Genomic DNA, 14,546 nt, shown 5'->3' with positions numbered 1-14,546 from the left:
CACAACCCTGACCACGATGAACTGGCTACTGAAGATGAATAAATGAATGAATATTTATGCACAAAGGAAACAGGAGATCTTGGAGACAGAACATGTTTAATTCAGAGTTTGAGTTGCCAAGATTTATTTATTTATTGAGGAATAGGAAATATTGGTACTTAAAAGAAAGCAGTTCATATGAGAATTATTTTTGTTTGAGAAAAAGCACATTGTTTCTGATGTTCTCTGAAGCCTTCAGAGAACTTCATTATTCTTGTTCTATGTTTTTTGTTGTTGTTGTTAAGGGTGACAATCCTGTCGACTATAATTGTTAGATTTGTTTATAAATCCACAAAGTCAGATAGATATTTGCTGAAAATATAGACGTAAGGTAGAGGATCAGAATGGGAAAACCACACAATAAGTGAATTAGACCTTAAGAAGAAGAAGAAGAACAAACAGCTGTCAATAATACTGCCTCCAAATATCTGTCGTCATGTTGCATGATGAATAATTGAGGATTTCATGTCCATTTCAGAAGACAGGGATGGTTAAACTGGGGTTGTCCCAGAGAAAGCAGAGAGCAATGGTGTTACTAAAGCTGTGTGACGGCACTGTGATGTTTGCTTTAGGGCCACAGCCATCATGTGTTTAGGCTTTAAACTCTTATTCCTCTGTTTCTCTACATACATGGGCATATAGTAAAGGTTCTGCAATATGTACTGTGGTTGTGAACATGTAAACCGGTTTGTGGTGTTCATGTGTGTTTGTATGTCACTCTCTAGGTTCCAGTCGTTCAGAATCCCCCCTCCTCCGTGCAGCCCTCAACCATTCACCACTCACAGGGGCTGACCAAACTACCGGTGCGGCCTGGCATGCATACCTCTGAGCCACAGAACCTCCGCACAGCACAGGTGTGTGTATGTGTGTCGTGTCAGTGGTGCTTTTTCTTGTATTCTGGTGCTTAATGATTTCTCATTGCATTTGCCATTTAATTTCTTCCTTAAATGATCTTTGTTGACTGATCTTCCTGAATATCCAGATTTTTATGATCAAGATACATCATAGCCTGATTTTTACTCCAAGAAAAGGCACATCTGTTGTGTATAGATTAACCAGCTGATCAATATCTGGTATTGTCCTTTTATTAAATGTGACATTGCATTAATGAGAAATCAGGCAACTGCTGATCTCTAGTGGTCATCCATTGTACTGCGTGTCTTTTTAATTTATTTATGTGTTTTGTTCCAGGGCCACACGGTGATCAGGTCTGCAGCCAGTGCCTCTCTGCCCCCCATGATGATGTCTCAGCGGGTGATTGCTCCTAACCCAGCCCAGCTGCAGGGACAGAGAGTGCCCTCTAAACCTGGCATGGGCCGGCCCTCCACAGGGAGCATGAGCAATGCAATCAACTACCAGCAGGTACGAGCAACCTAACAGCCTTCAACAAGGATGCCAGCTTTAGAGCACAGGCAAACATGCTCTACATGCTGAACAAGAAACAGCACCACATGGATGAAACTGTTTATGTATAGATATGAGGAGCTGCAGTTATCTTAATCTACCTTGAAAATGAACTATGCAGTTCCTCTACAGTGTTATTACTCCACTGCAGAGACTGTGAGCATTATGTAAAAGTTACGAAGATTTCACTAAATATCTGACAAAAAACACAGGGAACAGGGAGAGGTTTAAGACTGAAGTCTTATTGTTTTTTGCTTTGTTGTGCAAATGAGAGGTTAACATTAGCTTTTAAGTCAGCTGCGCACACGTGTGGTTTCACCGTTGGAGTTTTTTGTCTCTCGCCACAGGTGGTATGTCAATACAAGCATGTACACACTCAAGCATGTCTGAAACCTTGCACTTTGCCAGTTGTGCCACACTGCAGATATAAAGCCAGCTTTAGTAATCAATTCTTAACTAGGTGTGGCTTTTTAAAATGCTGAGTAAGAGGTTTAGTCAGGATTTGTTGGTCAGATCAGTACAGCAAGCTCCTCCCCACTAGTTTTGGGTTCACATAAAAGTGTTTGTTTTAAAAACATTACTGGCATTCGATTCTGAGGAAAATTAACAACAATGTGTCCTCCTTAGTCACTGTGGTGGTATCCTCAAGAATAAATCTTTTGTATCCTTAATAGGTCTCTTTAACCTAGCAAAGTGGATATAGTTGGCTTTTAAATCTCATTTAAGGTGAAGACTACTTTAAACACCATTTTATGGGGTTCTTAACTGCTGTTGAGGAGATCCACCGCCCTGAAGAGTTTGGCATTTCTGTAATGCTGATATACCTGATTTAACTGATCAGTTAATTATCAAAAAAAATAAATAAATCATTGGCTGAATCAGGGTACAGAGGAAACATCGAGCTTCAGGACAGCGCATACTCACAACAGGAGTTGCCTTATAGAAGTTTTAAAGACGCACAACATTTACAGCAGCAAACAATTTGGTCCTTTTTAGAGCTCAGAGCCCAGGAATTACAATCGGCCCAGTTCCTTTGGTGGAAGTGCACCTTACTCTACATTTTCTTCACATCACTTGCAAAGTTTCTTCCACTGATGTGCATCAAACTGCGAATGGGAAGTAATTGCAGGCGAGTGGGGAAACTGAAGAAACGGCAGATTATACGCACCGTAAGATTTGTCCGAGGCATCGTTTAATGGAATGATTAGGTCGAGGAATCATTCATTCATTCATTCAATCATTTAATCATTCAGGTTCTTGTTTTGTCACTTTACCACACTAATACCCAAGGATTTGGAGAAAGTGTTTTCTTGTTTATATCTGTATTTAAACCATCACAGGTTATTGTAACATGCGCATCTGTACTGTACTTTGGATCCTGATACTGGAAGGATTTTTAATGAGTACACTCACAGCCTTGATTATCACTGATTTACTGAACTCGCACACAAAGCCATCATTGTGGGTTTTTTTTTTTTTTTTTTTCTGAAATCATGAATAATGCTTTCTGTGTTGCGTTACAGGCTGCTAGCCAACAGGTGGCGGCCTCACAGCGTTCCGGCTCCTCCGCAGCCATCTACATGAACCTGGCCCACATGCAGGCGGCCGGGGCAGCAGGTGTGCCAGGCGTTGGGGTGGGTGTCAGTGGTGTGAGTGCAGTTAGCCCCTCCGCACTTCCCGGCAGCTCTAGTGTGGGCTCTGTGGGCACGATGAGTGATCAGGCCAGCAGCCAGGCAGCTGCCAAGCTGGCCTTGCGCAAGCAGCTGGAGAAAACGCTGCTGGAGATCCCTCCACCCAAACCTCCCGCACCCCTGCTCCACTTCCTGCCCTCTGCCGCCAACAGCGAGTTCATCTACATGGTGGGACTGGAGGAGGTGGTTCAGAGCGTCCTCGACAGCCAGGGTGAGACTCTCATAAACACATAACTGATGGAGAAAATAAGGAGTGAAAAGAAAGCAGGATCTGTGTGTGTAGAAGTGGCTGGGAGTTCTGGGCAAGACAGGGAAAATCGACCCTTAATTCTGAATTGAAATTTAATATACCAGTGCTCATATTCCATTGTATTTTGGCATATAGGTGAATAAAAAAATTTTTTATTCTATTTATGCAAAATATGCTAATTTAAAGATACATGGGCACGGGTAAAAAAAAAATAGCTTGTCATAGTTGGGGGTAGTAAATATGTCCAAGTCCAAGGAATACACCAGTGTTGTCGGTCAGATCTCTACCTGTTTTGGTGCGGAAGCAAAACCCCTTTGTTTAGCCTTCTGAAAACGGACGAAATTAGGAATCGGTGGTTACTGTTTATTCATAAAGCCGTTCCTGAGCAGTACAACACAAACGTTTGCTTGTGCACCACACGTTTTATGAAGGACAGCTTCCTGAACCTGGGACACCAGTCCCATTCACAAGGCATGAGATTTTCTCAGGATAGAATTATGTTGAGAAAACAGCTTTTTGTTCTGTCATGATCATGAGAAAACAACAAAGAAAAAAATTTATAATGCATGGCCGCTTAGGGATTCCATATATCTGTAAGGTAAGAGAGTTACAAAATCAAAACTCACCACTGTGAAACATTCTGCTCAGGTCGTGCTTGCAAATTTGGTTCCGGTTGATCTGCTTGATCATCCGCATTTTCTAAATCTGACTCTGGCTCGAACTGATGCGGTAAAACCGACGGCAGTATTGACTGTGTTGCTTAGAATTGTTTTAGAAGCCTTTGAAGCTGAAGTCCGCCATTATGCTAAGGGGCGTTACATTTCCGACACACGCTTGAGGTTTTTGGCCAAGCACAACGCAGTGGGTCAGCTGGCCAATCAGAGCACCCTGGGCTTTTCAGAAGGAGGGGCTTCGGAGAAACCAGAGCGTTTCAGGCAGCATGGGAATAAAGATAATGCAATAATGTACAGTATGTGAAAAATAATGTGGTTTTTAGGCATCAAAGCATGTTAACCTATTATTACACCAAATAAACAAAATAATTAACATTTTAAAAAAGGTTTAAAAAGCATCATACGACCCCTTTAACGTTTTGTCTGCTGTCATCTGTACAGTGTGTGTGTGTAAGCGCTCTTCTCTGTTTTGATGACGTGACAATGCCGGAGTATCATGGCCATTTATACAGCCTGTATCTGATAGCACACTGAATTGATTAGACTTTTGTGTGTTTCGATTGGGCACATAGCTATTCAACAACTTTATTCAATCGTGCGGAAATCACACTTCGCTCGCAAGGTTAAGACATGATTAGGCAAACTGATTGCATTTCCTGTTGCATTGGTTAAACTGGCTCCTTAAGCAGCATGATCTGTGCAAGCTGATCAAGATGAAAAGACATAGTTAGAAAGTAGCTTAATTGAAAACATTTCAATTTATAGCATATAATGTCCAAATATATTATTGGTAGAAAAGTCAGTATTGTGTGGTTGGTTTTTTTTTTGTTTTGTTTTGTTTTTGTTGTTTTTTTTATCAAAACCATGTTTTATTTGTCTAAATTGGCTTTCTCCAGGCCACCATGCATATAATGTGAACTGTAACAGTAGAGATCTTGAGATGAGACCGATGTGAGTCTTACCAGAGCTGTTCTTGCATATTTAAAAAGAAGAACTATAAATATTTATAAACTGAAGAATTTTTTAAAGCATTGATTGACTGCTGCATAACTGCCTTTAGACTTCTGTTACAAGTAAGGTTGGCTCTTTTGATCACTTTTAAATATGTTTAAAAGTGTTTGACTGCCCATACCCTACAGATGTGGTAGATGGATATTGGGTAAAAAAAAAAAATGTATAGTGTATATAGCCATTAGTAAAGTGGTGTCCTATATACAGTAATGTCAAGTTATTTAAAACATAACAGGAAGCAGGACTCGGTGGCCTTTGTGTGTTGTGGCAGGTAAAATGAGGGGTTCGCTATCACGCATGGAGCCGTTCTTCTGCGCCCAGTGCAGGACTGACTTCACCCCCCACTGGAAGCAGGAGAAAAGCGGCCGCATCCTGTGTGAGCAGTGCATGACCTCCAATCAGAAGAAGGCCCTAAAGGCTGAACACACCAACCGTCTGAAAAATGCCTTTGTCAAGGCACTGCAACAGGAGCAGGTTCGCTTACGGCCAAAATCCATATTCACACACATGATGCACATCATCAGCTGAAAATATCTGATATTTTCTTTCTGTTGGGGTTTTGTGTGCGGTAGGAAATCGAGCAGAGGCTTCAGCAGCAGGCGGCGCTGTCCCCGAGCGCGGCTCAGACCGTCCCCAGCGTCAGCAAGGCCGAGAGCATGATCCGACACCACGCACTCCGACAGGTACCACCCTTACCATCGCTGCAGGTCATGTGATAGTGCAAAAGCGGTTGGATCGTTTCCTCCTGACATGTAACCAGGGCTTAAAAAAGATCACCGATCAGACGCAGCCACACTTCTGGGGTTGTTAAACAAATCAGTGTTCCAAAAATAACAGCGGTCCATGTTCAGAAATCGACACTGATGTAGAGCTAGACAATCAACACAAATTGTACATAAGATTATTTCTGGTCTCTAACTCTACATGTACAAGGTTTCCCAGTATAAATATTAATGTAACTTTTTTATTTGGTCCAGACTAAATTATTCAGTTGATTTTGTTTATTTTATAAGTAACTGCACATGTATGTTACATTTGAGGTTGCAATGGTTTGGTTTTTAGTGAAAATACAGTACTGTGGCAAATACAGTACCTTGTCAACATCTGTAAGTGAAAAGGGAGATGGGGAAATACAGTTTATACATAGGTCTGTTGAATTCTTGAATCTGATTGGTCAGGAAGTGTTTTTTGTCATTCTCTATTACAACAACTCCGACAGCAGTGCTGGTTGCAAGGCAAAGAACAGTGCTTAACAATCATTTCTATAGTAACCGTTAATACACAGAGACTTGTATGGCAGATGTGCCACAGAAACTGATTTAAAAAGTGTTGATATGGTGAAGTTATACTTTGAATGTTATAAAGGGCTGACACAGGAGACTGCAAAGGTAAAGCTGTTCAATTTTTAGACACAGGAAAGTTTTCAGGACTGATGCCTTTGCAGTTTCTTTGTAACAAGCTAGAACAAGCTGTTTTATTTTTCATTGGTTTTTTTTTTCAGTCCTGTTAACTTTGAGAGAGGCTGGCGAAAGAGCGACTGATTGTAGCTGTTTCACAGACATTCCACAACATTAAACATAACTATAAACGGATAAAGAATACGACATGTCACACTGGTGGTAAAGAGTCATGGTACAGTGCTATGAAAAGTATTTCTTCTGTTTTTATCTCATACTGAATAGTTTTGGATCTTCAAACGAAATACAACATAAGACAAAGGCAATCTGCGTAAACACACGACACAGTTTTTATTTTTTTATTTATTTGTTTGTTGAAAAAAAAAAAAGTGATCCAACACCTATCACCCATGTGAAAAAGTAATTGCCCCACTTCTAGGACTAGGATTTACTCTGATGCTTTGGATCATTGTCTTGCTGTATAATCCAGTTGTGCTTGAGTTTCAACTTATGGACTGAAGACCACACATTCTCCTTTAGGATTTTCTGGTAGAGAGCAGAATTCATGTTTCCCTCAATTATTGCAAGTTGCCCAGCATCCCCACACCATCACATTTCTACCACCATACTTGACCGTAGGTATGATGTTCTTTTTGTGGAATTCTGTGTTTGATTTACACCAGATGTAACGGGGCTCCTGTCTTCCAAACAGTTCCACTTTCAGCTCATCAATCCACAGGACATTCTCCCAAAAGGTTTGAAGATCATCAAGGAGTGTTTTGGCAAAATTCAGATGAACCTTAATGTTAAAGGTTAGCAGTGGTTTCCGCCTCGCCACTCTTCCATGGATGCCATTTTTGCCCAGTGTCTTTCTGATAGTGGAGTCATGAACAGTGACCTTTATTGATGCAAGAGAGGCCTGTAGGTCCTTTCATGGTGTCCTTGGCCCTTTTTGACTTCCTGGATGAGTAGTTGCTGTGCTCTTGGAGGAAATTTGGAAGGCAGGTCACGTCTGGGAAGGTTCACTACTGTGCAGAGTTTTTCCTTTTGAGGATACTCACTCACTGTGGATCTTTTGGTCCTAGAGCCTTTGAAATAGCTTTGTAACCCTTCCCAGTCTGATGTATTTCAATCACTAACTTCCTCATCATTTCTGGAATTTCTTTCAGCTTTGGCATAGTTTGTTACTGGCTAGGACCTTTTTAACCAACTTCATGCTGTTGAAAAAATTCTATTTAAGTGTTTATTTGATTGAACAGGCCCCGCCTTGTGCCTGATGCTCCCTGGGGGTAGGCTCCAGGTTCCTCGTGACCCTGTAGGATAAGAAGTATAGAGGATGGTTGGATTGATTGACCAGTTGAACCCCATTATGAATGCAGTTTTATAGATCTGGGGAATTAGTAACTACGGGGGAAAATACATTTTCACACAGGCCCATTTGGTATTGGATAACTTTTTTTTTACAGTATCATTTAAAAACTGTGTTTTGTGTTTACTCAGGTTGCCTTTGTTTTATGTTAGATTTTGTTTTTCTTTCTGAAGCAATGTAGTATACTATATACACAAAAACAGAAGAAATCAGGAAATACCAATACTTTTTCAAAGCACTGTATAAGAGGAATAAAACCTGTTGGGATCTGCTGTTATAGGAAAATAATGAACTTTTGGGTGGTTCGGTGCATCACAACACCTTGTTGATTTTATTTTCATATAACAGCACACCTGGTCGTGTTTGATTCCTTACTTATTGTATGTTTTATATCAACTACAGTTATGTGTATATTCTTAATATAGAAAGAAAATAACTGATGAGCTTAAAAGAGCTCCAGGCAAAAACAGTCATGGTATCATCATTTTTCAGGCTGTTTCAATCACCCTTCATTGCTTCTTTTTTTTTCAACATTTTAACCTCAGCCAAGCAAAAAAAAAAAATCTAAATTCAGCCGTTTCCATTCATGGGTGCAAAATCAAAGTTCACACACAAACTGGCTATTCAGCAGCATAAACTCATTACTAACAGTGGAATCTTTTTTTTTTTTTTTTTTTGCGTGTTAGGCTCCTCAGCCACAGGCAGCTCTGCAGCGGGGTTTATCCAGCTCAGCGCGTGGCGTGCTATCTAACTTTGCCCAGGCCTCGCAGCTCTCGGTGGCCGGCGGACTGTTGGGTATGACCAACAAGCGCTGTGGAGGAGGCAGTGCCAGCAGCAGTCGGTCACAGCACGAGAGCCGCCGACAGATTTACAACATCCCCGGTGAGCACGTGGAGCACACGCGCGCGCGCGCACACACACACACACACACACACACACACACAAACATTGTGTGAATTCTGTTAGATTTGTTCTCACTTTTTGTTTATTCCCTCCTCAATTTGTGTCCTCTGTCCTCTCAGGCTTGAATATTGCCTATTTGAACCCAGGCCATAAGGCGTCCAGCCTGGCAGATCGGCAGAGGGAGTATCTGCTGGACATGATCCCCCCACGCTCCATTTCTCAATCCATCACTGGCCAGAAATGAGCTCTCTCTCTCTCTCTCTCTCACACACACACACACACACACACACACACCCACCCACACACACCCACACTGCAACCATCACCCCTGTCGCATGCAGTGCCTGTCCGTGTGCCTACCCAACTAACCCATGAGAATAACTCAGCCAGACGAACACCAGACTCTCAACTTCCATTTCCTACTATAACAAAGCTCTTTATTTCTTGCTATTGCTCTGTCAGTTATCACCTTTATTATTAATATTATTATTATTAATATCATTATTGCTTGTGTTACAGGTATTCTTATGTTTATTAGTAGTTTTAGTGACTTGTGGATTTTTTTTTTTTTTTTTTTTGACATTTTTATTTATTTCTTTCTCAAGGAAGGGGCTAGATTTCAGGGTTACTTGAAAATGTGTTGCTCTTATTTTCCTTCTTAGCTTCCTCCCTTTTGCACCCTGTAAAATGATGAGAGGCTGCTCTCACATTTCAAAAGCCCTTTTTTTTTTCTTATTATTATTATTATGTAGCCCACGTTGAAGCTTACGTCTATAGAACGTGAACAGTTCACCTAATGCCATTTGGTAAACAATCTTTGTAGCAAACACATTTCAAAGAGAAAGAGCCCTGGTGGAGACTGCGTCTGACAGAACGACGGACTTTTCTAGTAAACCAATCCTAATGCACTGAGACGCTGACGGCTGTTCTGCCTTGAGAAGGCAACGTGATACGAGAACACTAGGTCCTGTGTGCAGAATCATTGAAGGATGTTTAGGTCACGTACTACACGGCAGAAGGATGGTTGAAAACGAGCAGCGACAGAAGCATCGTGATCAAGCTAAAACCATGCAGCGTGTTTCCGATGAAGGCTGCCGTTGAATATACAGGATTTACAGCACGTTTGGAGGCCCGGATTAGCGCATCTTCCACGTCCCCTCAATGCCTTTAATTTCATGACATCGATGCTGTGAGATCGTCTCTTGCAGTGCCGTGTGTTTAGCCGCATATGGAGGAAGTGAGCATCCGAATGAACCTAATTTCCTTTGTCAGTCTCAATTCTCCTTCAGCGTCCTTAATTTTCTATTTCTCTCTTTGGCGGCGTCTCCTGCTGAAATGGTTGCGTATCTGAGAGGTACTCACCACAGGAGACGATAATCATCAAAATGGTAAATGGACAAAAAAAACTATTCAAATATCTATATGATTTTATGTATAGATTCTTAGCATGAGATGAGATAAGGTTGAAAAGATGGAGGTCGTATATCTATTATAGCATAGGCAAGGATCAATCACCGTGATGGGGCAACTCATGTGAGATGCCTTTTTCTCCAGGAGCACTTTTTATTTTTTAAATCTCGAACTGTTTAAAGAAAAAAAAGGAAAAAAAAATGGTTAGGACGAGGACAAGAATGTTTCAGCTCCCAGGCTCTTGAGGTATGGATGTCACCAGACCGTCTCAGAGAGAGTTAGTAGAGACCTTGTTGAGAATCTCAGACCATCGGTTCATTTCTGCTGTTGATCCTGTCAGTGCCTCGGGTCCTCCAGTACATTTCTGTAACGTTTTGTAACCGTCTACACTTTTCTACATTTCAGGCCAGAATACAAACAAACAGGGCAGTATGGCAGATGTTGCACAAGATGGCAGCATTTGCAGTGTTTGGTCAGTATGCAGTATTAGATTCTCCTGTAAGTTTCAGGCTGAGATCAAAATACTTTGTTTTTCGGTGCTAGACAGCATCCAAACTGCATTTTCTCACTCTGCTAGTGAATTAGCACTTAATTGACTCTTGTCAGTTGCTTTATTGAAGCAGTATGTGTAGATTGCTCAGCAAAATACAAATGGGTGACAAAGGGGGAAAAAAAACTGGTGGTTCTGCTATGCTTTGAAGGTTTTTACTGCTGTGGTTTGGCATGGAAGGGTCACTACAAATCAATACGAAGCTCTTCGGACTGATCACCTTTATCCTATGGTGAAAGTTTTTTTTTAATTTTATTTTATTATTTTTTTTATCCTGACTAGAGTGATCTCTTCCCCCATCCACAGGCCACAAGGGCTCACTGAATGGTTTGATGTATATGAAATGTTGTAAATCGTATGGCTTTCAGTCACCAGATCTGAACTCAAATCAACACCTTTTGGAGAAAGTGTACAGCGACAGGTTTCTCCACCCGCCATTATCAGAATACCAGTTGAGGGAGTATCTTTTGGTAGAATGGTGTTTATCCTTCCAGTACAATTCCACAGACTAGCGTCTGTTACATTTTTAGATGGTTCTGGTGTTTCATGGTGGTCCAGCAACTTCCAGAGACACTTTAGGTCTTTATCAGTGTGGCAGTGGATCTGGAGCTTATTCTTGGAACACTAGCCGTGATAATGGTGTGCACCCTGGGTATGATGCCAGTTTTTTTTTTTTTTTTTTCCCTCCATTAATTTGTCACCCATTTGATCGTGTTAAATGTTATTGTAATCGTTGGCACTCTGCAAGAACTTGGGTAGTTCCATTAACATCAGACTACAACACGCACTGAAATCATGTTACATATGAGCGCTGGCTCATAAAAGTGCTACTTTTTGTTTTGTTTAGGTTTTTTGTTTTAAAGAAAAGTGACAAAATCAAGTTCACCAATGTGTGTTATGTGGTTCTGGGAAACCATTGTTTTAAAAGCTATGTGTATTGTTCCTGCTTGGGACAGAAAGAAGCAACTTTTTAAACAAAGTCATTAGCTGTGTTTCAGATTGCGTAATTGTGCACCATCCTAGACGGTTTTTGACTTTTTGTCTAGTGTGTGTTCACATTGAGAAATGCCAACACACCCCGGCTGGTGTACTGGATTTGCTGAACAAATGAAGTGTGGACACTTTTTGCACTAACCTGTCCCATCATGCACCACAGAACAAAGCGGAGGGGCTTGCAGCAGACAACAGCCGTATGTGCGTCTGCGGTGTCGTTTTAAACATTCCCAAACGTTTCATTTAAAAAGGAAAAAAAAAAAAAAATTACGTAGCACAGCAAATGCTAGTTAAACTAGCTAGCTAACATCAGGTAGCACTGAACCCAATCTGGCACTGTTGTTTATATTGTGTGTTGTTAATGTCATTTCCCTTAAGTACAAAACGGTTTGTATTTGAATCTATTGATTGTCATGTACAAACAGTCATAGACTTGAGACACAGCTATTAAAACTACCTTGGCTTTGATTCACAGGTGCAATATTAAATGATAAAGTTTACGCTTAAGAGATTTCTTAGTTTCCAGTTTTGCTGACTATAATCAGTCCCCTTTAAAGGCATATGATGATTTGCCCCTCTGATTTGAGTGTCTTGTAGGCTGTGTATAGTCAGTCTCCCTTCTCTCTGCTAATCTCTCTGCCAGACTGTAATGGATGCATCCATACACGTTTATTTCGATCTACCAGTCGGATTTTGAAATGTCATTTTCTAGGGTTTTAAAACGAAACTTCCTTTGGTTTCTTGCTTTAGTTTCCTTTGATTTGTTTATTTAATTTGTGAATTTCATACAAAAAAACTTACATGTAATCAAACAAAACAAAAAAAGAGCTATGAGATGGCAACACAATATTTACTAGGTCATAAGTAATAATGACTTATTGTACATATGCTTTTTTTTCTCCTTTGAATTAAAAAATGAAATTAAAATGGTTGTATATTGTGTAGAAACGCAAGCAAAAAGCCATGAATATTGTGAAGCTTGTCATTTTGTTTAGTGATCACTGTGTATTATTGTGTAACAAATGTGCAAAATGTATGGGATTATACTTCTCTTGTTTTTGAGCTCTTTTTGATGCATTTTTCTCCCAGGCTGTATGTTTTTGTAGTATGTAGTATTTGCAAAAGGAAAAAAAAAAATATGTCCTGGTGGAGCATTTGATCCATTCTCCAGTCTTAGGACTAGGACATAATGGGATAATCTTGTATATGTTATTTTTTGTGTGTGTTGCTTTTTTTGTCAATAACATTGAAGTTAAACCAATGTTTGGTGAATGCATTGATTTCTCTTGTTATCCCATGCAAAGTGTTGGCCTCACACAGACGCAGTGGATCAGACATTTGACAGTATTACCCCAAACCTGACCAAACCCAAAGCACTCAGCTGTAGATATGACCTGAGACAATGCACACTTCATTTACGTTCATTTACCTTGAGTTCAACTACAGGGTGTCCTTTACACTTTACACTTTTGGGAGACAATGTAAATCCTCATTTTCTACTTCTCATGCTATACCATCTTATTTCATTATGCCTTTTATTCATGTCTTGTCCCGAGTGGGGGATTTCACAATGCTCTTAATTTTCCATGGAAGAATTGTATACATTGTATACGTCCACAGGTTAAGGAAGATGTTTGCCTTTGACTGTTCTATTGCTTATTGCTTTCAGTTTAGTACATTTTTAAGACAAAAAGAGTAAGACAACTTTGCACACTTTTTAAGTATTGATTATAAAGAGTGTGACCTTCTTTCAATTTTCATTATCATAGACTAACTGTCCGTAATTCCTTGATTGGACAATCAGCTTTTCTGGAGACGAGCATTTTAGTTTACGTCTTTCCACCATGTAATGTCTCTCAAGTACTCAGATCATTGTTTCACTTTTTTTCTTTTCTTTTTTTTTCTGTGAATTTTTTTTTTTTTTTTTCCCCCTTATTTAGTATTTGTGGCAAAATACAAGTCACTTTTGATGAAGTGTGGGAGAAAGTGGCTTTATATTATTATGGGTTTTTTGTTTTTTACGTAACTCCTTTTTTTTTTTTTTTTTTTTTTTTTTTTTTTTAACAGACTCAGCTGCAGTTCCACCAGTTTGAATACTCAGAACACTTGGCAATATGTAAACATGTTTTTGTTTAAAAAAATAAATAAATAATAATAAAACCTTGTAATTGAGTTTGAAAAACTATTGTATGGACAACTGGGGATTGGCTTTAACAATAATGAATTTGAATCAAGGCTAAAAATGTGCTTTTTGTCGAGGTTTTTATTTTTATTTGGAACATTTAATCCAGATCTTTTGCACATCCTTGATATTTAACTGTCTAAAAATGAAGCTGAAAAAAAAATGCTGTTTGATTACTGCCGATTGATTAACAATTATGCGTTGACTGAAAAAAAAAAATAAGCTAATTTTGGAGGAAATAACTTTGTAATATTTATCTCTTGCAAGCTATGTTTAATAAAGGATGGAACAGTTTACCTCTGTGAGTGAGTCACTTCTTTATATGTGGTGTTATTTACTGTAAAAAGGAAAAAAAAAATATCCTGACTGATATTACACACATGAAATTACTCCCCCCCCCTTGATGTAAACTCCAATATGTTAGCAGTTTTGCTGTGTGGGTGTTTGTGAATATTGAAAGCTCTAGATTACATGCTTCTCAAGTCCAGCAGTGGAAAGCAGGAGAAAGCCTCCAGGGTCAGAAGAATGCAAAGGGTAAGAGTGATTTAAACGGTCATGTTCACTTGGGGGTAATTTACCATTGTTTGTGTGCAGTTGATGTGTGTGAAATAGTTGAGAGTTCTCAGCGTATTCCTTTATGCTCGTGTCTGCGGAAAGGTGTGATTGCTATTTA

At 39.8% G+C, this 14,546-nt stretch overlaps 1 protein-coding gene across 4 annotated transcripts in view; it reads left to right on the top strand.

The window, feature by feature from the left end:
- Positions 1-13,740, top strand: part of gatad2b (GATA zinc finger domain containing 2B) — a 42,343-nt gene extending 28,603 nt beyond the window's left edge. For all 4 annotated transcript variants that reach the window (XM_053612743.1, XM_053612739.1, XM_053612740.1 and 1 more), the window contains 7 exons: positions 765-893; positions 1,231-1,401; positions 2,967-3,345; positions 5,341-5,543; positions 5,642-5,752; positions 8,522-8,717; positions 8,858-13,740. In XM_053612743.1, coding sequence (XP_053468718.1) covers positions 765-893; positions 1,231-1,401; positions 2,967-3,345; positions 5,341-5,543; positions 5,642-5,752; positions 8,522-8,717; positions 8,858-8,982 — 1,314 coding nt within the window. In that variant the 3' untranslated portion in view covers positions 8,983-13,740. The remainder of the gene's footprint in view (positions 1-764; positions 894-1,230; positions 1,402-2,966; positions 3,346-5,340; positions 5,544-5,641; positions 5,753-8,521; positions 8,718-8,857) is intronic.
- The last annotated feature ends 806 nt before the right edge of the window (positions 13,741-14,546 follow it).

This window comes from Ictalurus furcatus, chromosome 24 (genome assembly GCF_023375685.1).
Source record: "Ictalurus furcatus strain D&B chromosome 24, Billie_1.0, whole genome shotgun sequence".
Lineage (NCBI taxonomy): Eukaryota > Metazoa > Chordata > Actinopteri > Siluriformes > Ictaluridae > Ictalurus > Ictalurus furcatus.
The sequence above is the reverse complement of the archived record's forward strand: the minus strand, read 5'-3'. Positions and strand labels throughout refer to the sequence as shown.